At 38.7% G+C, this 21616-nt stretch overlaps 5 protein-coding genes and 1 pseudogene across 5 annotated transcripts; 3 read left to right on the forward strand and 3 right to left on the reverse strand.

Moving 5' to 3' along the window:
* Nucleotides 1-310: 310 nt before the first annotated feature.
* LOC18994312 (UDP-glycosyltransferase 75B1) lies at nucleotides 311-2167 on the forward strand. Its single transcript, XM_006417951.2, is given in 2 exon segments — nucleotides 311-1845; nucleotides 1847-2167. Coding segments are annotated over 2 exon segments (1395 nt in total). The 5' UTR covers nucleotides 311-495; the 3' UTR covers nucleotides 1892-2167.
* Nucleotides 2168-5127: 2960 nt separating this feature from the next.
* On the forward strand, nucleotides 5128-6574 carry LOC18994313. Its single transcript, XM_006417952.2, has 3 exons — nucleotides 5128-5181; nucleotides 5452-6182; nucleotides 6250-6574. The coding sequence occupies exons 1-3, from the start codon at nucleotides 5128-5130 to the stop codon at nucleotides 6572-6574; spliced, it is 1110 nt and encodes a 369-aa protein (XP_006418015.2).
* A 782-nt stretch (nucleotides 6575-7356) lies between these two features.
* LOC18994315 lies at nucleotides 7357-8317 on the reverse strand (annotated as a pseudogene).
* A 1458-nt stretch (nucleotides 8318-9775) lies between these two features.
* LOC18994316 (protein transport protein SEC23) lies at nucleotides 9776-14884 on the forward strand. Its single transcript, XM_006417955.2, has 13 exons — nucleotides 9776-10759; nucleotides 10904-11077; nucleotides 11494-11655; nucleotides 11883-12025; nucleotides 12171-12246; nucleotides 12337-12509; nucleotides 12578-12659; nucleotides 13247-13324; nucleotides 13536-13697; nucleotides 13794-14057; nucleotides 14164-14268; nucleotides 14393-14550; nucleotides 14653-14884. The coding sequence occupies exons 1-12, from the start codon at nucleotides 9983-9985 to the stop codon at nucleotides 14537-14539; spliced, it is 2343 nt and encodes a 780-aa protein (XP_006418018.1). The 5' UTR covers nucleotides 9776-9982; the 3' UTR covers nucleotides 14540-14550; nucleotides 14653-14884.
* Nucleotides 14885-15040: 156 nt separating this feature from the next.
* On the reverse strand, nucleotides 15041-16810 carry LOC18994317 (oil body-associated protein 1A). The gene is made up of 3 exons (XM_006417956.2): nucleotides 16605-16810; nucleotides 15660-16063; nucleotides 15041-15447 (listed from the first exon to the last, which is right to left on the reverse strand). Exons 1-3 carry the CDS (start codon nucleotides 16748-16750, stop codon nucleotides 15272-15274), a joined length of 726 nt encoding a protein of 241 aa, XP_006418019.1. The 5' UTR covers nucleotides 16751-16810; the 3' UTR covers nucleotides 15041-15271.
* A 352-nt stretch (nucleotides 16811-17162) lies between these two features.
* On the reverse strand, nucleotides 17163-21301 carry LOC18994318 (synaptotagmin-5). Its single transcript, XM_024152866.1, has 13 exons — nucleotides 21116-21301; nucleotides 20920-21024; nucleotides 20762-20812; nucleotides 20495-20615; nucleotides 20000-20121; nucleotides 19717-19818; nucleotides 19483-19557; nucleotides 18822-18901; nucleotides 18549-18699; nucleotides 18231-18461; nucleotides 17838-18116; nucleotides 17632-17745; nucleotides 17163-17497 (listed from the first exon to the last, which is right to left on the reverse strand). The coding sequence occupies exons 1-13, from the start codon at nucleotides 21218-21220 to the stop codon at nucleotides 17351-17353; spliced, it is 1683 nt and encodes a 560-aa protein (XP_024008634.1). The 5' UTR covers nucleotides 21221-21301; the 3' UTR covers nucleotides 17163-17350.
* Nucleotides 21302-21616: the final 315 nt, after the last annotated feature.

Consider the following 21616-nt stretch of genomic DNA (forward strand, 5'->3'; position numbering starts at 1 on the left):
TTGTTTGGCAAAAAAAGTTATTTATTGTACTAAGAAATAAGTATGTTATAAAATATTTTAGTATAGGTGAAAACTATCAAAATAAAACTGACTGCTCAATAGAGAGAAGGGTAAACAAATTTTTTTTTTAAAATGTTAATTGAAAATGAAAATAGAAAACGTGCTTGTACCTTCATTCACATGTCGACGTAAAATCTGCAAAAGCCAATCGCAAATTTGGATTTTACACGAACGATGCCAAAAGGCATTTAACTAGTGAGGGTCACCACAGACGTCACACAACTCACAAGTTAATTTGATTACAATTTTCCGTATGTTTGATGAAGACGCATGCATGCATGTGCATACCTAAGTATCAAAATCTAATTGCTCATCTATATTTATATCTCTCTCTATATATATATATATAACAGCACAAATCCACATGGAGAGACGACACACAGATTCTCGTATCTGACTCTACAGTCACTTCGAAGTGGATCAAAACAAATACAAATGGCGCCACTGCATTTTCTACTTGTAACTTTTCCGGCACAAGGTCACGTGAACCCATCTCTCCGTTTCGCTCGTCGGCTCATAAAAACCACCGGCGCACGTGTCACTTTTGCCACGTGTCTCTCCGTCTTCCACCGCTCTATGATTTCTACCCAAAGCGACCTCAACAATCTCTCTTTCCTTACTTTCTCCGACGGCTTCGACGACGGAGGCGTTTCCACCGCCGAAGACCGTGAAAATCGGTCTGTGAATCTCAAGATCAACGGCGATAAAACCCTATCGGATTTCATCGAAGCTAATCGGGATGGTGACTCTCCAGTGACTTGCTTGGTCTACACGATTCTTCTCAATTGGGCTCCAAAAGTGGCGCGTAGGTTTCAACTTCCCTCTGCTCTTCTCTGGATCCAACCGGCTTTGGTTTTCGACATCTATTACGACCACTTCAACGGCAAAAACTCCGGTTTCGAGCTCCGGAATCTTCCGTCTCTGGCAAACCGTGATCTTCCTTCTTTCCTCACGCCTACGGATACGAACATGTACAAAAACGTAAACGCAGCGTTTCAAGAGCTAATGGAGTTTCTTAAAGAAGAATCTAATCCGAAAATCCTCGTCAACACATTTGATTCGTTGGAACCAGAGGCTTTAACGGCTATCCCGAATATCGGAATGGTGGCAGTTGGTCCTTTACTTCCTCCAGATATTTTCACAGGAAGCGAATCAGTTAAAGAGCTAAGTAGTTATAAACTTTGGCTAGACTCGAAAACAGAGTCCTCTGTTATTTACGTTTCTTTTGGGACAATGGTTGAGCTGTCCAAGAAACAGATAGAGGAACTAGCGAGAGCACTCATAGAATGGAAGAGACCGTTTTTGTGGGTTATAACTGATAAATCCAACAGAGAAGCGAAAACAGAAGGAGAGGACGAGACAGAGATTGAGAAGATAGCTGAGTTCAGACACGAGCTCGAAGACGTTGGGATGATTGTGTCTTGGTGTTCACAGGTGGAGGTTTTAAGACACCGAGCCGTAGGTTGTTTCGTGACTCACTGTGGGTGGAACTCGACGCTGGAGAGTTTGGTTCTTGGCGTTCCGGTGGTGGCGTTTCCGATGTGGTCGGATCAACCGACGAACGCGAAGCTACTGGAGGATTCATGGAAGACAGGTGTGAGGGTGAGAGAGAACGAGGAAGGTTTGGTGGAGAGAGGAGAGATAAGGAGGTGTTTGGAAGCAGTGATGGGGGAGAAAGCTGAGGAGCTGAGGGAAAACGCTGAGAAATGGAAGCGTTTAGCGGTTGAAGCGGGCAGAGAAGGAGGGTCTTCGGATAAGAACATGGAGGCTTTTGTGGATGAGATTTGTGGAGACTCTGTTCAGTGAAGCAGAGGAGGTTAAAGACAAATAGAGTGTTGAACAAATCTATATTCTTTGAAAACGGTTTCTAACTTTGCCACTTTGTTTATTAATTTCATTAAAACACAGTATATTGAATATATAATAATATATATGGGACCTGCAAGTATCATTATTTACCAAAAAGAAAAAAAAACAAAAAGTTTAAGACCATTGCCTATCAGTATCACTATGTAGTATGTACTGCTTGTTGTTTAGCTAATTTATCAGTAGAAGTATCGAATCCTCTCTGTCTGAAAAAACTTGTTTTCAGAGAACATTTGATGAAGTTTGGAAATGAGTTCTCTAACTCTTTATCCGAAGATATTTTCTCCTTCATCATCCTTTTTCACCTCTTATTTTCTATTTAACGTCATATCCTTAAGAATGTAATACAGTAGCTGATATGACATAGCAAAGGATATGGTTTGATTAATGAACATTTTCTCAAGAATGTCTTGAAGATCATATGTATTATATGCCTTGAGTAATGGTCACTTACAAAACATGTTTGACTGAATCAACTTTGGAGAATCCTAAGCAAGCTTGTTCGTTCAGAAATATAAAAGAATTGCTCAAAACTAAGCAAAATACATTGCTCTGAGGTTAAAGACGATTTTCTAGTAAGAAATTATCTATCAAAGTAAAAAAAAATGTAAAATATATAAAGCAATAAGTTTTAAACATATTTTTTTGCGAAAAACAAGTTATAAGTTTTAAGAATATTATGGCTTAAGAGCTGGATAGAATATTTAGAGCCTAAAACAATATAAAACCTTCCACTGTTTTTTTGTTAAGACAATAATATATTGTTTTATATGTATATCTTACTGACTTTCTGTATTTGTTTAGTTATAGAAATTTTGATATACCACAAATAAATACTGCTCAACTTTTGCTCAACTTTTGCTCAACTTTTGCGGGAGCGTGATAACTGAAAGATTTGTAACAGTTAATGTTTAGGTTTTAGAGTTTTGGGAAGTCAATATCGATCCCACTTTAATTACGTAAAAGATTTTACAAAATATTTGTAATCTTAATTACAAATAGCCATTAAATGTGTGTCACACATCACAAATAAATATATATATATATATATATATATTATCTCCCAATATATAATGTTAATTTTTTGGTTTCTCCCAGCCTCAGACCCACTGTCTTCTCCATCCTCTATCATTGCACATTTCTCAATTACTGTAAAGAAAACTCAACAATTTCGAAAAACACTCTCTACGAAATAAAAAATACACAGAGAATACTTTGAAAAATTTAGACATTGAGATCTCTTCTTTATTGTGGGAAGATATTATCCCTTCTTCCTTCATCTTCATCTTCCTCCTCCTCTCCTATTTAAGATAGCCTTTTTTTAATCTTCATCCTCATCTTCCTCTTTCATAATCATCTTCATCTTCTGTTTTTTTTTATTGTTCACCAATGACAACTTTTAAAGTGTTAGTAGAAGACAAAGAAGACACTAGAAAATTTTGTTTCCATCATTGGCTTATCAGTAACAAGGGTGGTTGCTAATGTAGGCGCTACTGATAAGCCAGCGATGAGAATAAAATTGTCTAAAATGATAAATTTCATGGGGTCGCTCAGGATTGTAGTATGAAGAAATGTGGTTGGCTACTTATAATGAAGTCGCGTGAAATTTATTGAATCTAGATGATTGATTTTTCTTTCTCAACAAAAGTTATTGTTGACTGAACGAGTGAGACCATGGTAAAATGAATATTGGGTAAATAAAAAAATATAGAAAATGTATATTTTTATAAAAATACATAAATTTATATAGAAAAATGGAAAAGGGTAGACCTCTTCCTGCAAGTAGCGAGTACCTTGGTTTGGCAAGATTCCATTACTGTGTGTTTGACAAAAAGGAAAGTGGAAAGAAAAAAGCTTGGTAACCAAGCCTGAGCGAGAGTCTTGTAGATGGTGGAGAAGATATGTGGGAGAGATTGTTTTTTTCTACTTCATCAAAACATTATAGAGTTTTTCTATTTTTCTAATTGATTTTATGTTGATCTGATTTGGTGGTCTCTTTGAATACAAAATTTTTGTTGCCCATAATTAAAAAAAAACACAATTCTGCATCCATTAGAGTCGAACCCGCGACCTGATGTATACAATTTCTTTAAAAAACCACTGCACTACACTACATATTCTGATATTTACTGCCCTTAATTTGTATATATTTTCTGGCGCCTAAAGCCCCGGGCCAGCCCTGCATGTCTCAGCTTCTCTTCGGTCTCTCCAAACTTTCTACCCGGGAAAATGTGCTTGTATGTAAAGCGTCTCTTCCCTTTTCTGGATCTGTTGGTTTCGTTCTGTATCAGTTTAGGTCTTGTTTAATTGGATATAAAGGCTATTAGTGAACAAGTTTTGGTTTGCCTCTGAATAATGACATCAGGTAGACAAGGATCGGAGGGTGGTGGAGATTGCTTTGCTGTTTGTGATCTCGCCACTTTGAACCTCCCAAAGGTTCACCAGAAAGGGTTCCTTTCCTCCCTTACTGGCTTCCTCCTCCTTATTCTGTCTAGTTCTGTGGTTGGTGTGTTTGGTTCGTTGCAGTGCTGTTATATACTTATATGTGGTGCATTTCGAGTTTAGTTTCTCTAGACCGGTTTGGATTTTGCTAGGATCGAGGTACAAATATCATCGTTATGTATGTTTCTGTTTTGACGTTATTAATTTATGGTTTGTGTTTACGCAAAGTAATCTACATCATAATTAGGGAGCTTTAGTTTAAACTCTGTTGGAATGCGCTGAGAAGACCTGATTTTGCAAGTATCATCAGGTGTTGTTTATACTAAGCTAAAAAACTAATCTACATATTAAAATGATTATAATTTTTAATTTGGTTAAATCTACTGATTTTACTAAAATTAAGTGTAGTTTTCACAAACGCGAAACAATAAAATAAATTGGTGCAGTTTTCAAAATATAGTATTTCCTTTTTAAAAATATATTTTCCCAAATTTCCTGAAATGAATATTGGGTAAATAAATAAAATATGGAAAGTGAATAAAATATAGAAAAACTGGAAAGGTAAATGGGAAAAGAGAAGCCTTCTTCCTACATGTCACGAGTACATTAATGGTTTGCCAAGATTCTAATAATTTGTTTTTAGAAAAGCTTGATAACCAAGCCTGAGTGGCTCTGGGAGACATTTACTTTCCAATTCATCGGAACATCACTGAGCGGGTTTTTTTTTCTTTTTTTTTAAATTCCGATATCTTGAAAATAATGTCTCAGCTTCTCTTCCGTCTCTCCAAACTATCTTCCCGGAACAATGTTCTTGTATGTATTCTTCTCTCTCTGACTCTCTCTCTCTTTCTCTCTCGCTTTATCTCTTGGTTTAACTAGATCTGTATTAGTTAGGTTTTGTTCAGATCGGCTTTTTAGGGAGCAAAACTGAGTTTTGAGTTTGTCTGTAAATGATAACATCCAGAAGATAAAAAGGATCGGATGGTAAAGACTAATTCATAGCTAGGCTTAGCTATACGCTTAAGACTGTGTTTTTTTTTTTTTACTTGTGGGTTCTGATGTCTGAGCATTTTTACTTAGCAGATACACAAGAGCGTTCGTTTATTCTCAACCAGCCCGTTTCTGACACTTGGCATCTTTGGGGATGACAAGTCAGGAGCAAGCAGCAAATGCATAGGAGATGTACTCTTCTTCGATCCGTCCAAGGAACAATTAGCCGGAGTCCCGGACAAAATAATACCCGAAGATCTTGTTGACTTGAAATTGGTCGGAGCTTCACATGGATGGCAATTTCTCTCTGACCGGTGCAATCATAGTTGTGTGCGGATCACGGACCTTTTTAATCCCTGGGCTTCCAAATCAAACACCAAGATTATTACTCTGCCTCCGCTTACTACTTTGAGATATGGCCAGACCAAAGTGGTATGGAACGTGGCAATGTCGTCCCCTTCCCCTGATCATCAAGACAGTGAGGAAGAAGACTGTGTGGTGGCTATCAAGTTCCTGGGTAGGCAACTAAGTATGTGCAGGCCCGGTCATGACCTTGTTTGGACTAACAAACTAGTCCCTTTCGACTGCTCGGAAAACTCAAATATCATGTTTTCAAAGAGAGATCAAAGGTTCTATCTGCCTGCTCCTGGAGGCAACTACTTGTGTTCTTGGGATCTCCATTTCAATAACGACCCTAAGTTCTATGAGTTGGTGTTTCCAAACCTTCCCGAGTTGCCACAGTTCGCTTGGGAGCATTTGAATTCTTGTTTCAGGGAGGACCATTGGGTGGAGTCACCTTCTGGCCAAAGTTTCCTAGTCAAATGGTAAAGAATGTTGTAACATATATGTAATTTTGGTCAATGCTAATTTGGGTCCTACGTGCGTTTGCAGGTACTCTCGTGTCCCTCCTCGACGATGCAAAGATCCGATAGTGATGGTGTTTAGAGAGGATCAAGTCACAGAAGATGGAACAAGAAACATGTGTTACACCGAGGACATTGGTGATCTTTGCATCTTCCTTTCAAAAAGCGAACCTTTCTGCGTTGCGGCCAGCTCTTGCCCTGGTCTCAAGCCCAACTCCGTCTACTTGATGGGCCGTTGCTTTGCTGTTTGTGATCTCACCACCGGAGACGCTCATCACTTTTCATTACCTCCCAAAGGTTCACCAGAAAGTGTTCCTTTCCTCCCTTACTGGCTTCCTCCATTATCTGTCTAATTCTGTGGTGTTATTATATGTAACAACATGAAAGAAATAACAAAACAAGTATTTCTGTTAACTTACATAAAACACATTAGCTGGCCAAATCCTTATTAACTTGTAGATGAGAAATATGATATGTTAGAATACTGGAATACCAAAACCAAAATATATACATCTTATATAAAAAAAATAAAAGCTAACTACGACCGTAACACCGACGTTTAAGATTTTGAAATAGGGTTTACTAGTTCCATCAAAAACAGTGTTTAGAGTTTAGCAATGCAAACCGATTCATGGAAAGAAACTAATTAAAAGGACCGGGATCGGAGTACAGTTGTAGTAGATCTATATAGAAAACGGAGGTAGCCAGTAATGGGTGCTGAGAACGCCATCGAGAGTTTTATAATGATGTGCTTCTCCTGTAGTGAGATGGAAAAAACCTAAGCCACGTCCCATAAAATAGATTGTGTTAGGGTCTAGGCTGGGGCTGGAGCTAGCCGGGATGCAGAAAGCCTCGTTGCTTGCAAGAAAAATGCACATATCTCCAATATCTTCTGTGTAACACATGATACTTCCCTCCGTTGTCTCCTCCTCTCTAAACACCATGAACCTCTTTGTTTTGTAGTCATTTCTTTTTAAAAAATTTTATTTTTGGCAATTTTTATTTTTGTTTTTCTCCGAAAAAACAATATGAATTCAGACTGGTATAATTGAAAAAGCTAGAGTGTACCATTTGACTAGGAAACGTTCACCATCAGAAGGTGACTCCACAAGGTATTCAGTCCTGAAACACGAATTCAAAAGCTCCCACTGGGACCGATCCAACACTGGATGGTCGCGAAAGGACAGCTCATGGAGCTCAGGGCTGTCTTCTGTTTGGGAGTTGAGATGATAGGAGTACAAGTAGTTGCCTCCAGGAGCAGGCAAGTAGAATTTCTGGTCTCTTTTTGAATACATGAGATTTGAGCTATCACAGCAAAAGACAGGGGTTGAGATGTTAGTCCACTCAAGGTCAAGACCGGGCCTGCACATACTCAGTTGCCTACCGAAGAACTTGATAGCCACCACACAGTCTTCTTCGTCATTGTCTTGATGATGAGGGGAAGAGGACGACATTGCTACGTTACAAACTTCATCTGGTTGATCAGGGGACAGAGCAGTAAGCCGAGGCAGAGGAATCACGGTGGGGTTTGATTTGGATGCTAATGGGTTCAAAATGTCGCTGATACGTACCGAGCGGTCGCGTTAGTCACAGAAAAATGCCCATCCATGGGAAGCTCCAATCATTTCTTCTTCCATGAGCTCTTTGGGGATCGTTTTGTCCGGGATCGTGGCTAACTCTTCTTTGGCCGGGTCTAACAAGAGAATATCTCCAATGTTGCAGCCGCCCGACAACACATCCTTAACCCTAGTACCAACTGTCAGATACGGGCTGGTTGAGATCAAACGAACGCTCTTGTGTATCTGCCGACAAGTAAAAAAAAAAAAAAAAACACACACACACACTGTTAGGGGTATAGCTAAGCCTATAGCAACTAATCTCCACCCTCAGATCCTTTTTATCTTCCGGATGTCATCATTTAGAGACAAACTCAAACTCAACTTTGCTCCCTAAAAAGCCAATCTGAAACAAAACCTAACTGATACAGATCTAGTTAAACCAAGAGATAAAGCGAGAGAGACAGAGAGAGAAAGATTACATACAAGAACATTGCTCCGGGAAGATAGTTTGGACAGACGTAAGAGAAACTGAGACATTATTTTTGAAGAGATCGGACTTTTAAAAGAAAAACAAAAAAAATGCTAAGTGATGTTCCGATGAAATGGAAAGTAAATGTCTCCCTGCAGAGCCACTCAGGCTAAGTTATCAAGCTTTTCTAAAACAAATTAGTAGATTCTTGCCAAGCCAATGTAGTCGTTACATAGGAAGAAGGCTTTTCTTTTCCAATTTACCTTTTCAGTCTTTCTATATATTATTCACTTCCCATATTTTATTTATTTACCCAATATTCATTTCAGGAAATTTGGGAAAATATCTTTAAAAAAGGAATTTTTCTATTTTGATAGAAATACCATTTTAATTTTTTTTTGAGTGAAAATTACATCTATCTTGCTAGTGTGATCGACTCCACTTTCTCTGCGTCTACTAATTTATGTTGTGTTTGTAATTGAGTTGATAAAAGGCAGCACGTCACTGATGCGCTTGAGATAGTGTTTCGGTCCTTTACGTTGGCAAAACTGAGAAATTTATTTAATTTTCCCGAGCACTAGTGCTTTCGTTTGCCGTTTTTATTATTCACTAATCCGTTTTATTTAATAGTTTTCACCTACTTCATATAAATAATCTAAGATTTTATCATACTTTTTCTAAATACAATAAATAGGGATAACATTGCCAAAACAAATTAAAACTTTTGAACGCAAACATACAACATCAACGTAGTGGCAAATTTTCGTCTTTCAGACGATAAGAGATATGTCTCACGTTCCTGTATAATCGTTTCGAACTTGTGCAAATAATCATAACATAGATGATATCTTTAACCCAAAAAATAACATAGATGATAGATATATGAAAGTTAAACAGTTTCTAACTTGTAATTGTAGATAACGTGGAAAGCAAGCAACAATATATAACCATGATGATTTTATATATAAATCCTGCATATATAAACTGATTTTTTTGTGTGTTCTACACGTGTAGTTTCTGGTGCATGTAATTTGGTAGTTGGGATATGTTGGTTCACGGCCCAATACTCATATATAAAAAATGATGTTGTAGCACTCATCTATATGAGTATATGATATGACTATAACTGTATTTTAAAGTTCAGTGGATTATAGTGATTTTAATGGGGAAATTTTTCAATTTAATTCCAAAGACAAATCATGGGAAAAAAGAAGCACCAATGCAACTATTTCATTTAACGAAGTAATCACACACTTGATACTTCTAGACTTCTAGTGACTTAGCAAAAAAAAAAAAAATATGGAGACTGAGTTTAGCTCATTTTCTTTTTCACAAAAATTAATCCAATTTTTCTTTATTCTGAATAAATTGCCACATGGCACGAAACCATTGCATAAATGATTTGTGCTAAATACAGGAATTTGGTCAATGTTACAAAACGCGCGACGAAACAATTGCCCAAAAAATTAAAATAAAACAGAATCATTCACGGTTTCTAAAATGGGTGATTAGTGTATTAAACCTAGGCTAACTCCATAAGACGACTGTAGCTGATAAACATCCCATTAGAGAAGATCCCTTTCGAGAGTTACGATCTCTGCTTCCAAATATCTCTGTACAGCAGAAATTCAGAATCCGAGGATCAATTTTTGATTCTCAGAGCTCAATCCTGTTGTGAAGACGCCTTTTTTCTTCTCAATTTTCGGGTGAATTACTTCTCCATCTGTTAAACCATGTCGGAGATGGCGAGTATGGATCCGGAAGGAATCGACGGAGTCCGTATGACGTGGAACGTCTGGCCTCGGAACAAGGTTGAAGCAAGCAAGTGTGTGATCCCTGTCGCTGCTTGTATCTCTCCGATCCGTTACCACCGTGATATCCAATCCGTTCCTTATGCTCCTCTCCGTTGCCGCACTTGCTCCGCCGCTCTCAACCCTTTTGCTCGTGTTGATTTCACGGCCAAGATCTGGATCTGCCCAATCTGTTTCCAGCGGAACCACTTCCCTCCTCACTACCACGGCATCTCCGAGACCAATCTCCCTTGCGAGCTCTATCCGCAGTGCACTACCGTCGAATACACTATGCCCAGCCCTTCCCAGCCCACTGGTGCCGGGAATTTTGATCAGAGCGGTGCCGTCGCCGGCCAGCCATCGCCGTCGGTTTTCGTTTTTGTTCTGGATACGTGCATGATCGAGGAGGAGTTTGGATACGCCAAATCTGCGCTCAAGCAGGCGATCGGCTTGCTTCCGGAGAATGCCCTGGTTGGGTTCGTCTCTTTTGGGACGCAGGCGCATGTCCATGAGTTAGGGTTTTCTGATTTGACCAAAGTCTATGTCTTCAGGGGAGACAAGGAGATCTCCAAGGATCATATTTTGGAGCAGTTAGGGCTCGGTGCTTCTGGGAGGCGAACCCCGGTCGGTGGGTTTCCGATGGGGAGAGACAATCCCGGAAATTCGGGTGTTAATAGATTCTTGTTGCCAGCATCCGAGTGTGAATTCACGATTGATTCGGTGGGTTTTGTCAGTTTTTTTGTTCTTCCAGTATCTGGTTGGAGTTTGATATAGTTTATACTTTTCTTCTTCTTCTGATCAAAATTCTTATTGCTCAATCTTGTCAAAGTTGACGATGAACTTTTGCCTTGTTTTGGAGTGTAGCTGTTGGATGAGCTACAGACGGATCAGTGGCCTGTCCATCCTGGACGTCGTCAGTCGCGGTGCACGGGAGTGGCTTTGAGTGTGGCCACTGGACTGCTTGGAGCTTGTTTCCCTGGAACTGGGGCTAGAATCGTTGCTCTAATTGGAGGACCATGTTCTGAGGGACCAGGCACGGTAACTCCATTTGTTTTTTGCCCTTCTTTCTAGAGTTGATGTAACAATTTGCTAGAGGAAATGAGGAGAAACTCTGGCTTATTAACTATGGAATTGTTCAATATCTGGTGTATTTCATCTGTGAACCTGTTGAAATGGCGTTGGTGACAGTTGGCCATGATAGTTTTGTTGTTTAGATTTGACTGAGCATCAGATGCCTCATGTAGCCTAGATAGAATGAAGCTAGATATGTTGCAAGCTAGTTGAAATGGGCATCACAAGTCTATTGGGCTGCAAGTTCCATATAACCTGACCGTATATCTTGCAAGAATAATGGTCATTAAAGTGTTTAGGAGAAGAGCACCACAGTTGATACTTATGTGGCTTCTTGAGACAAAATTCTTCCTTTAAGTTAGTAATACCTCTGGTTTCTGCAGATCGTGTCAAAGGATCTATCAGAACCTTTGCGTTCACATAAAGACCTCGATAAAGATGCAGCTCCGTTCTACAAGAAAGCGGAGAAATTTTATGATGGCCTCGCAAACCAATTGGTTAACCAAGGACATGTACTGGACCTTTTTGCATCCGCACTTGATCAGGTACTTCATTATGTTATGATCATGTTAAGGTAACACCGCATGGAGAAAATATGGTGTACAACAGTTCCTCCCAATTGCAAGTTGCAGTGAACTTTGTAGCTTGAAGAAGAGGATTGTTTTGATTTAGTTCTTTGCTGTTTACTCTAACTTTACTCACATACATGGAATTCTTTTCAGCTCTACTTTAAACTGGATCATAATTATGTGTTCTGTGCTTTGAAAATTAGGTTGGTGTTGCTGAAATGAAAGCTGCGGTTGAACGAACTGGAGGACTTGTTGTTTTATCAGAAAGTTTTGGCCATTCTGTATTCAAGGATTCCTTTAAGCGAGTATTTGAAGATGGCGAACAGTCTCTTGGCCTTTGTTTCAAGTGAGCTGCGGATGTTATTCTTGCTAGTTCATTTGTGCATGCATGTTAATCCAAATTTTCTTAGCTTAATATTTGCCACTTGTGTTTGCATCAAACACATCTTCGGCTAGTGGCATTCTCACTCATTTTCAAACTATCATTTCAGTGGTACACTTGAGATCAACTGTTCGAAGGACATAAAAATCCAAGGGATTATTGGACCTTGTGCGTCATTGCAAAAGGTTGAAGCGACCCATACGGGGAAGTTTATCTTTTTGTCTTTAAATTATGGTAGATAATTTAATAGTAATGCTTTTGGGGAACAATTGCAGAAAGGCCCTAGCGTTGCTGATACAGTTATTGGAGAGGGAAATACTACAGTATGGAAGATGTGTGGCCTCGACAAAAGTACTTGTTTGACTGTCTTCTTTGATCTTTCTTCTAGTGATCAATCAAGTAATCCTGGAGGCGTAAATTCCCAGCTATATATCCAGTTTATGACAAGGTATCCTCCTCATCCAATTCCGGGTTTGAGACCAGGTGATAGAAATTTGATTAAAAATATGATTGCAGCTACCAAAATCCAGAAGGTAAAACATTGCTTCGAGTTACTACTGTTACCCGACAGTGGGTAGATACTGCTATTAGCACTGAGGTTAGTACTTTTCCGCATTATTTTCTGGGAATTCTTTGATACCGCTACTTCATTATGGGTTTCTAAAATTAGTATTCCGATGTGTTTCCTTGCCCTAAGAAAGGTCAAATATATCCTGGTCCAATGCATTTCATCTTTTTGTCTTTGATGCATTGGCCTCCTAGAAACACTCGTTAGTCTCTTTAGCTATATAAATGGTCAGTGTGAGGATTTGAACAGTCTTTAGATGGCAAGAATTATCCTTTTCTTTTGTTTTCATATCTTCCTGGTACCATGGCTGAGTGGATGTGGACAGTGGGCACATCATTTCCTTGTTTATTAACACTAGTGCTTCAGTTACAACTGTGACGTCATCAACTTGGAGAAAACAGTTTTCTAAGTTAATGTCTAGTTAGTTTAGATTTCTAGAGTATGCACCCACATTTCGTTATGTTTACCTTCTCAGCGCTTACTTATGGTGTGCATCGTTGTCCTCTTATTCTGGTTTTGGCTTTTCATTTCGTTCATACTCTTATGGTCTTTCTAACCTACATATTTAATTCTTTCTATGTGGAAATGGATGCTAATGAGGTGTGTAATATCTTCAGGAATTGGTGCAAGGTTTTGATCAAGAAACTGCTGCAGTTGTGGTGGCCAGATTAGCTTCCTTGAAAATGGAAACAGAGGTAATTATTAGATTCAGGCACTTTCATACTTAGATTCTTTAGTCTCAATCCTTAGTGACTTCTGCTGATTTGCATTTTTGCCAATTCTTATCTATCGTATATGTATGAATTTTCATTATTTATATTTGGGAACCCTCTTCACCATTGTTTAACCCAGTCTTTGTCTTTGGTTGTTAAACTTAATAATTGCTGTCAATTATGTTTTTCTCAGGAGGGATTTGATGCTACGCGATGGCTGGACCGTAACCTTATCCGTCTTTGTTCTAAATTTGGTGATTACCGGAAGGATGATCCTGCCTCATTCACCCTAAATCCAAACTTTTCACTATTCCCTCAGTTTACATTTAATCTCCGACGTTCACAGTTTGTACAGGTAAGTGTGAAATAGGAGAAGCTGTAAATGTATCTATGTAAGAACTGGTACGCCAATCCGTAATGTCTTTTTTATTTCCTATGGTGATATTGGCAGGTGTTCAACAATAGTCCAGATGAAACTGCCTACAACCGCATGCTATTGAACCGAGAAAATATTTCAAACGCAGCCGTTATGATTCAGCCATCTCTAACAACATATTCGTTTAACTCAATACCACAACCTGCATTGTTGGATGTTGCTTCCATCGCTGCAGATCGTATCCTCTTGTTGGATTCTTACATTAGTGTTGTCATTTTCCATGGGATGACCATAGCGCAGTGGCGCAACATGGGCTATCAAGATCAACCTGAGCACCAGGTAATAGCTATGCAAGTTGCAATTGACCATGGAATTTAATTGAAGGGACACTGGTGTCATCCTTACATGTTTCATTTTATCTCCTCTTTTTCTTTTTTGGTTAAAGGCATTTGCACAACTTTTGGAAGCCCCTCAAGAAGATGCTCAGATGATCATCCGTGAACGTTTCCCTGTACCGAGATTAGTTGTATGTGATCAACATGGATCACAGGTTAGTGTTTTTACTCTTTCATCTCAGAATTTCTAGTTGAATTTTTAGTGCTTTTATTATGATGGAACAATCGGGTTGCTAGTGTTTGTTGACTTTGAGTAAAACATTTGGGAAAAATGTACAGGCAAGGTTTTTGTTAGCGAAGCTAAATCCGTCAGCAACATACAACAACGCGAGCGAGATGAATGCAGGTTCTGATATAATATTCACGGATGATGTTAGTCTTCAAGTCTTCTTCCAACATCTTCAGAAATTGGCTGTTCAATCTTGACAACATCAGAGGTCTCTCTTTCTCTCTCTCTCTTTCTCACACACACTCTTCATTGTAGGTTTGCTTTTTAGTATTTGTCATTTTAAGCACTTCGCCATAAAACTTTATTACAGATTGAGCGAAGTCTGAGACCAAATACAGATAAAGAAGATGCAGCCATCGCTCACCCAAAATGTCTCAGTGTCTTAGTTTTGTTATACACACACATGACAAGACTCTGCTTTTGTTTTCTTTCACTGAGGTTTTTGTTTATCATAGTTTTTCTTAAATTTATTTTGTTTATCATAATTATTCAACAAATTTTGTAGTTCCATTTGGTCATAGTATTATCCTTCTTTTCTCTAAGGTTGTACCCGAAGATCATGTTCTAATCCCACTTAAATAATGATCTTAAAAAAAGATGTCTCATGCTATTCATCCAACGGGACGATGAATAGCATAAGAAAAATCGAACAAAGGTAAGAACATAATATGCCTTTGTGGATTATTTAAACAGAAATATGATCCGAAGTGACGAACACATTATATGGGAACACATTATATGGGAACACATTATACGTTACAAGAAGTATACAAACAAAGATTTGAAGGAGACACAAGTAAAAGCTATTTGACGCCATTTACTATTTCGAGTACCTACCTTTTACAAGTTATACACATGATCGAGGGGTACAACAAAAGCAAAGCTCGATCGATTATTGTATCTATTCCTCTCTTACAGCTCAACTCAACTCAAACAAAGACTCTTGGAACGGACTCGACCGGCTTGATGTCAACCTCTCGCACCTCCAACTTCAGCCCTTTGCCTCCTCCATTTGCCAACGGATGTATCCCATGGTCTGGTCCCTTCATATATGCCCTTGCCTCTCTCTCCTTCTCTACCGATACTCCAAATCGCTTCTCCGTCTCTGCAACCACTCATCAAACCAATCACTCATAATTTGTTAAGTTTAATAGATGACTCGGATCATTGCAGTGGATTGACCTATAGAAATGAGTAATATGTTCCTTACATAGTTATCTTAGGTCCCAAGCTAATCCGAGGTAAGCATCCTAAGCTTAACCACTAGACAAACACTACTAAGTAACTAAACCAATAAGATAAAAAGAACAAATTTACCTTTGACCATCTCGGGGTAAAGCTGACCGTCACGAGTAACGGCCATCATGATATTAGGCAAACCAATGGGGAGCTCATGCCCCAAATCAACTTGCCAAAAATGGTAAACTTTTCCATAAGTCTTGGCAACTTTTTCGAGATCTTGGCGTTGAATTGGTTCGGGAACACCAGGCATGAACAAGAAGCCTCCTTTAACTTCCCACTCGTGAGTGTGCCAAAGCTTTTTCTCATCATCAGGCAATGTCATAAAGAGCTTCTCTGACACAATGTACTCCAAACCGATCAGACGAGCGTCGGAATCAGGACCGTCGTAGATAAGACACTGGCGCATGTCCTCATTGATGTGACCGCAGAAATGGTGTGCCTCCACTTGTCGGGTCATGTCATATGCATAAAAATGGAACCTACAAACGCAAACGAACATCTCATAGATATAGATCAAAATCTACCGATTCACATAAACTCATATCAACGAGTCAAGTTTCATCATTCATGCATGTGCACTAATCCAAAAATGTGTTCACAGATAAATATTCGCTTATAATTTTTTTAAAAAACAAACAAACAAAAATGACAACTTAAAAACATTATTTTTTCTCTCGTTCACATACATAAACTCGAATATATCCGTATTCTTATAAACGTTTGGTTTATATATTTGTATTAGAAACTTTTGTTTTGATATTTTAAAACCATGAAAAGAAACCGCTTAGTATGAAAAGGTAAAATAACAATATAAATCTTGTTGGTAAATGACCAAAAGTACACGCTTAAAAGTAAATAATAAACAAATGTTTTGATCTGAATATATATGTATTAGAACAACAGTTTTTTCTTATCAATGTTATCGTAAAATACAAGAACTGGTAAGATTTGATATATTTTTTTTAAAAAAAACGTGGTGTAAAGAAGGATATATCAATTTTATGGATTTCAGAAGCGTACGCGCAGAGATGTTGGTGGATTTGGTTAACCGGAGCAAAGCTTTGTACGGCTGCTGCGGCGGTGTCAACCATGGAGGTTCCAGTCTTAGTTGGCTCTCCTGGAACCTCCGGTCCAGCTTTCGTCGACAAATGGACTGCCTTCTCCATTGGACCAATTGATTCTCTTTCTCTCTCCAAATTCAGTCTGATTATTGTTAAGTCTAAGCGGCAAGTGAAGAAGACACTATACTCATGGGTCTGCTCTAAATAACCTGAAGTGGGCATGTGCATGGACAATGACACGTGGAAAACACTGAAGATGTCACCGAGTGTGCGTGGCGTAGTTGGCTTCAAGTTGAGATATATACAAGAACTAGTAAAAAAATGTGTTGTCAGATTAGTAAAGATGTGTCAAGACTTTTAGAAGCTTATGAAGATATAGCTAATCAAATATAGTGTGATACGTGTAGACTTTCATAAGCTTACACAAAAGCTAAATTGACTAAAAAAAAAAAGGTAAGGTTTATGTGTGCTTGCTTGCAAAACCCTTATGATATCCGAATTTTGGAGTGGGGTCCTGTTTACTTCTGATGCAAGTAACAAAATTATTGACTAGCATTTTCAGTTCACAACAAGGGAGCGTGGTATTCCAAGTCCATAGAGGGCTACACGCAGACTCGCATCCGTTTCATAAAACAACTCCGTTTGAGGCTACTAAACAAAATGTACATTCGAAGTTGAGAACCCTCCAAATATGTAACTTAGGAGTTAGGAATCACGATATATTGATTGAGCCATCCACTTGAGATGCAACTGAAGCTTGCCCGTTTTGGATTCGTCTAACGGAAACCAGTCTTTGTATTCCTCCTCCATTATAACCCTTGTCAACGTCAAGATGCATCTCCCAATGTAGTCCTGCACAGAAAGTAAAGCCACAACTTTTATTGCTACCACAAATAACAGTAAACCAAGCGAGAAAGAACAGGCATCTAATTCGATGCAGCGGAATAAAGATTGTTATGTAACAGTGTGTCGCGGTTTGGTTATACCTTTCCAAAGGTGTCATGGTCCCAGACTTCAAGGACTAGCATATCGTGTAACCCGTCTTCAACTACAAAATCAAAAGTCTGGTTCCAAACCGGGTTCAAGCTGTCATTGACAACCTGATGAAGCAAGATTGCAATTAGTTAGTGACGAGGAGGATGAAAAAACCACTAACTTGGCTAACTCTTGATGCCTAGTTGAGAGATCTTACCCGAGTTTTGCTCTTAGCACCTGATTTCTTCATCGAGAGAACGACATACGGATCAGCTTTCCCCATCAGATCTTGTATTGGAATCTCTTCTGCAGATATCACTGTCACAGAAAGCACTCCTCTTACGATGATATCTTTTCTTCTACGCGATGTTGTATTTTCTTCGTCTGTCGTATCATTCTTGAGCACCCTTTCTAAAGAGGTCATCGATGACGAGGCAAATGGATTCACGATGCCGTTCCCTTTACCGAAAGGGACATATAGAAGCTCAAGGTGAACCTAAATTACAGAGAATCAACAAGAACGTGTATTCAGTAGTCATCTACAGTTACAAAATCATAGCATTTCTAGGTTATGACAATCTAATCTGAGGAATTTTATAGCTGATCTGACCTCTCCACGGTTCTTGTTATCTCTCTGGATCTCTAAATCTTTGACTAGCTTTAACCAGACGTCTTTCACTTTACCAGGTTCAAGTTCACAAAGCCGGACTTGCGCACAACCAATAAGCTCAGATGCCTGTACACCCTCGTCATCATATATTCTGACCACTAAATGTTGAGTTGAAGCGTCTTCGACAACAAATTCAAAATGCTCATTCCAGATGGGGTTCAGGTCATTGTTCTGATAAGAATAAATATAAATCAGATCATTCTGTCAGGTTTAGCACCAAATAAATAAATAAATCAATAAATCAAATGGACTACTTACAATTGTCTTGCTTCTTTTAGTCTTTTCTCGCAAAGGGCGTATAAACATTTTAGCAAAGGGGTCTGATTTTCCAACTAGATCTTTGTTGGTCAAGTTCTTCGCTTGCACAAGCTTCACCTCCAACATTCCAACAGGCTTAAGCTCCAGATCGCTGCGAAAAGAAACATAAAAAACCACTAATAGAAATCCACTGAAGCAAGGGCTTAAACCCTCTACAAACACCATAAACATTACGTCAATGGTTCAGCTTCATGTATATAACCTGAGGTGTACCTGTAATCACCAGGTATAATTGGGATGACCTTCCGAACAGGCCATGTGATTGAATCTTCCACGGCATCCCGTATTGTTTCCTGTTACATATCAATTTACTGGTAAGCGTCAAATGCTCCAGGACAATAAAGGGGCATCTAAAGATTAGAGCATTGCATCACTAGAATTCCGTGGAGCCTGAATAAGAAAATGAGATGGAAGGGGAAAAGAGAACTAGGAATGTAGACCATGATTTCACAAAAATATTGGAGATGAACAAGGTTTCATGTGTTATAAGAGCTAGAGCTGTTATTTCTATGAAACTGTTATTTGAAACTGCCAACCTGTTTAGCAAGTTGTAAGATAAACACATATGGTTCCACCTATTATTGTAAACAAAATAAGAAGCTTAATAGGACAATGTAATTAGCAGAACGCCCTGTCGATTCTCGAACACATGCATTTCATAGTTAAATAAAGACTACCACCCTCATCGTTCCTTTCTCTCAAACTCCAGAATGACATAAGGATTTCGCAGTGACAAGAAAAGAAGATAGTCGGATAAAGAGTGACTGTCCTGACACTAGTTGAAAATGTGTTCATGTAGTAACAAATGAATGCTAATATGGTACTATGAGAAAAAGGTGGACAAGAGCAGGGAAACAAAAACAGTAGGCCAAACCTCAATAGCTTCGGAGAGTCCAGGAATTGCTGAAATATCACCTCCAACAACCTTAAGGGTGAAGTCCAATTTTTTCTGCAACACAGAATTGGATTTTATTAGCTAAACAGGAGACATATTGCAAGTGGAAGATTTTGTGTCAACACGGCCTCCTTTAATCAAACCAATCAAGCACACATCCGTGTATGCGCAGGCAAGGATGCAACAACATTAACCTTTTCAGAGGGCACCAACCTTTTCTCTAAGAGAAACACTGACAGCTCCAAAGCAAGGAAACTCATCAACCAGTGGCCTAAAAATCAGCCTGAAAACACCAGTGAATCCAATATTTTTCACCTAGAAAACAGACAATAAGAAATTAGTTGTAGTCAGCTTATCATTGACCAACCTAGAAAAGCTAAATATATTAAATATCAGTATTTCCTTGACGGGTTCTGCAATAGAGAGAAACTAACAAGAAATATAAAGTCTATAAAAATAAGGAATCGAAGGCAGGCATGAGGTATATGTCCTGTACCTGAACTGGAAGAGATACACCAACTAAGGTCTTGATACCAAGTACTATATTTGGATTTCCATCCCAATTCATATCAAGCTCCATGGTCACCCCATTTTTATCACCTTCGATAATGGAAACACCTAAAGAGCACCAAGGACAACAAGCAGGCTCATAAATTCTTAAGCAACAGCACAATGTTAGATTGAGATTATGGCTCCTCCTTTTGCAAATTTTAAACACACAATCCACAGAAATGTAAAGAAGGAACTGCGGCCTGACAATTAATTTTTGCAGTCGGATTTAAACCACTTTCTCATTCTTTTATTCACAATCATATAGGTTATAAAGTGGAGATGCGTAAAAACAAGAACAATCTCAACTAAGAATACGAGCTCGGGATGGACGCAAATAAACGGAAAAGTTCACCGCCAAATCAACAATATTAAATTGCACAAGTTCTGGTACATCACACCACAAAGTTACATTTTCGAAAGAGGAATGAACTAAGCTAACCTGTAAATTGAGGCGCCACGGTACCGAGGGTAAGCTTAGAAAATGTTAAGGAAGCCACAATGGCAGGTCTATATTGCTCGAGAACAGGCTCCACGGATGCCTTTATAAGCTCAGAGGCTGCCTAAACTCCGATTGAGAAAAAAAAAAGCAGGCGAAGAAAACCTCCATCATTTGAAACAATATCATCATCCACAACACAAATCACACCTCTCTCACTCAATGATCTTTGACAAAAACAAACAAATCGAGAGTAGGACGCTAACATACCTCATCAACATAAGGCCAGATTTTTGTCAAGTGATGGTTTAGCCAAGTCAACTGAAGTAAATAGAATGGCAAGCAAGTGCGATCAGTCCCGTGATGCAGATATATGAAAACCAAAAACAATCGGCGAGTATGACCAAATTTGGAAATTGGTAACTTAACTTCTGACGCTCGGAGAAGACGACCCAGGAAGGATAAAACTCAGGAGGCAAAAGCTTCCTCGAATCCTCCACGGTCATCCTGGCGAAGGCAGCCACCGTATTGGCCTGATAAAGAGACGAATCCCGAATTAAAGAGTAGTGACAAATCGGGAAAGCAATTCGTTCAAAGGAGAAAGAAGAGAGTGGGGAGGCTCACAAGTTCAGATCGAAGCTTGGATCGATAATTCTCCGCCTTGACAAAGGCGATGATGATAGTGATTCCGACGGAGAGTCCAATTACAAGGCCGACTATGAACCCCATTTTTCTCGCCGGATTTCGAGTTTGCAATGTCCGTACTGTTTTTGTACAACACCAGATTCACTTTCGCGAGCTAAACCGAATCAGAATTATAAGTACTAGTTTCTAAGATTTCTTTCTTTAAAAAAACTAAAAAAGGTTTGATTTCATTTAATTAAATTAAAGGTTCTGGGAAAATAATCCGGATCTGAATATCCGAACCGAAACTAAACTAAAATAGAAATATCGAATTTGAACCAAAATTTTTAAAAATATCTGATGGATCTTAAACTCTTATACCCGAAGAACCAGAACTGAACTAATATCGAACCAAAAACCAATTGGGTATCCGAATTATTCAAAGTATAATTATATATCCTTCTAAATATTAGTTATTTTTTGATATTTTTGATATTTCGT

Source organism: Eutrema salsugineum, unplaced genomic scaffold (assembly GCF_000478725.1).
Source record: "Eutrema salsugineum unplaced genomic scaffold, Eutsalg1_0 scaffold_5, whole genome shotgun sequence".
Taxonomy (NCBI): Eukaryota; Viridiplantae; Streptophyta; class Magnoliopsida; order Brassicales; family Brassicaceae; genus Eutrema; species Eutrema salsugineum.

Coding starts and splice junctions, on each gene's coding strand:
- LOC18994313 (XM_006417952.2), top strand. CDS start 5,128: ATGTCTCAGCTTCTCTTCCGTCTCTCCAAACTATCTTCCCGGAACAAT. Junction 5,182..5,451: donor CTTCCCGGAACAATGTTCTT/GTATGTATTCTT, acceptor TTTACTTAGCAG/ATACACAAGAGCGTTCGTTT. Junction 6,183..6,249: donor CAAAGTTTCCTAGTCAAATG/GTAAAGAATGTT, acceptor GTGCGTTTGCAG/GTACTCTCGTGTCCCTCCTC.
- LOC18994316 (XM_006417955.2), top strand. CDS start 9,983: ATGTCGGAGATGGCGAGTATGGATCCGGAAGGAATCGACGGAGTCCGT. Junction 10,760..10,903: donor GTGAATTCACGATTGATTCG/GTGGGTTTTGTC, acceptor TTTGGAGTGTAG/CTGTTGGATGAGCTACAGAC. Junction 12,510..12,577: donor TATATCCAGTTTATGACAAG/GTATCCTCCTCA, acceptor ATATGATTGCAG/CTACCAAAATCCAGAAGGTA.
- LOC18994317 (XM_006417956.2), bottom strand. CDS start 16,750: ATGGAGAAGGCAGTCCATTTGTCGACGAAAGCTGGACCGGAGGTTCCA. Junction 16,064..16,604: donor ATCCACCAACATCTCTGCGC/GTACGCTTCTGA, acceptor TTGCGTTTGTAG/GTTCCATTTTTATGCATATG. Junction 15,448..15,659: donor TTACCCCGAGATGGTCAAAG/GTAAATTTGTTC, acceptor GAGTGGTTGCAG/AGACGGAGAAGCGATTTGGA.
- LOC18994318 (XM_024152866.1), bottom strand. CDS start 21,220: ATGGGGTTCATAGTCGGCCTTGTAATTGGACTCTCCGTCGGAATCACT. Junction 20,122..20,494: donor CGTGGCGCCTCAATTTACAG/GTTAGCTTAGTT, acceptor GGTGCTCTTTAG/GTGTTTCCATTATCGAAGGT. Junction 18,462..18,548: donor CTAAAAGAAGCAAGACAATT/GTAAGTAGTCCA, acceptor TATTCTTATCAG/AACAATGACCTGAACCCCAT.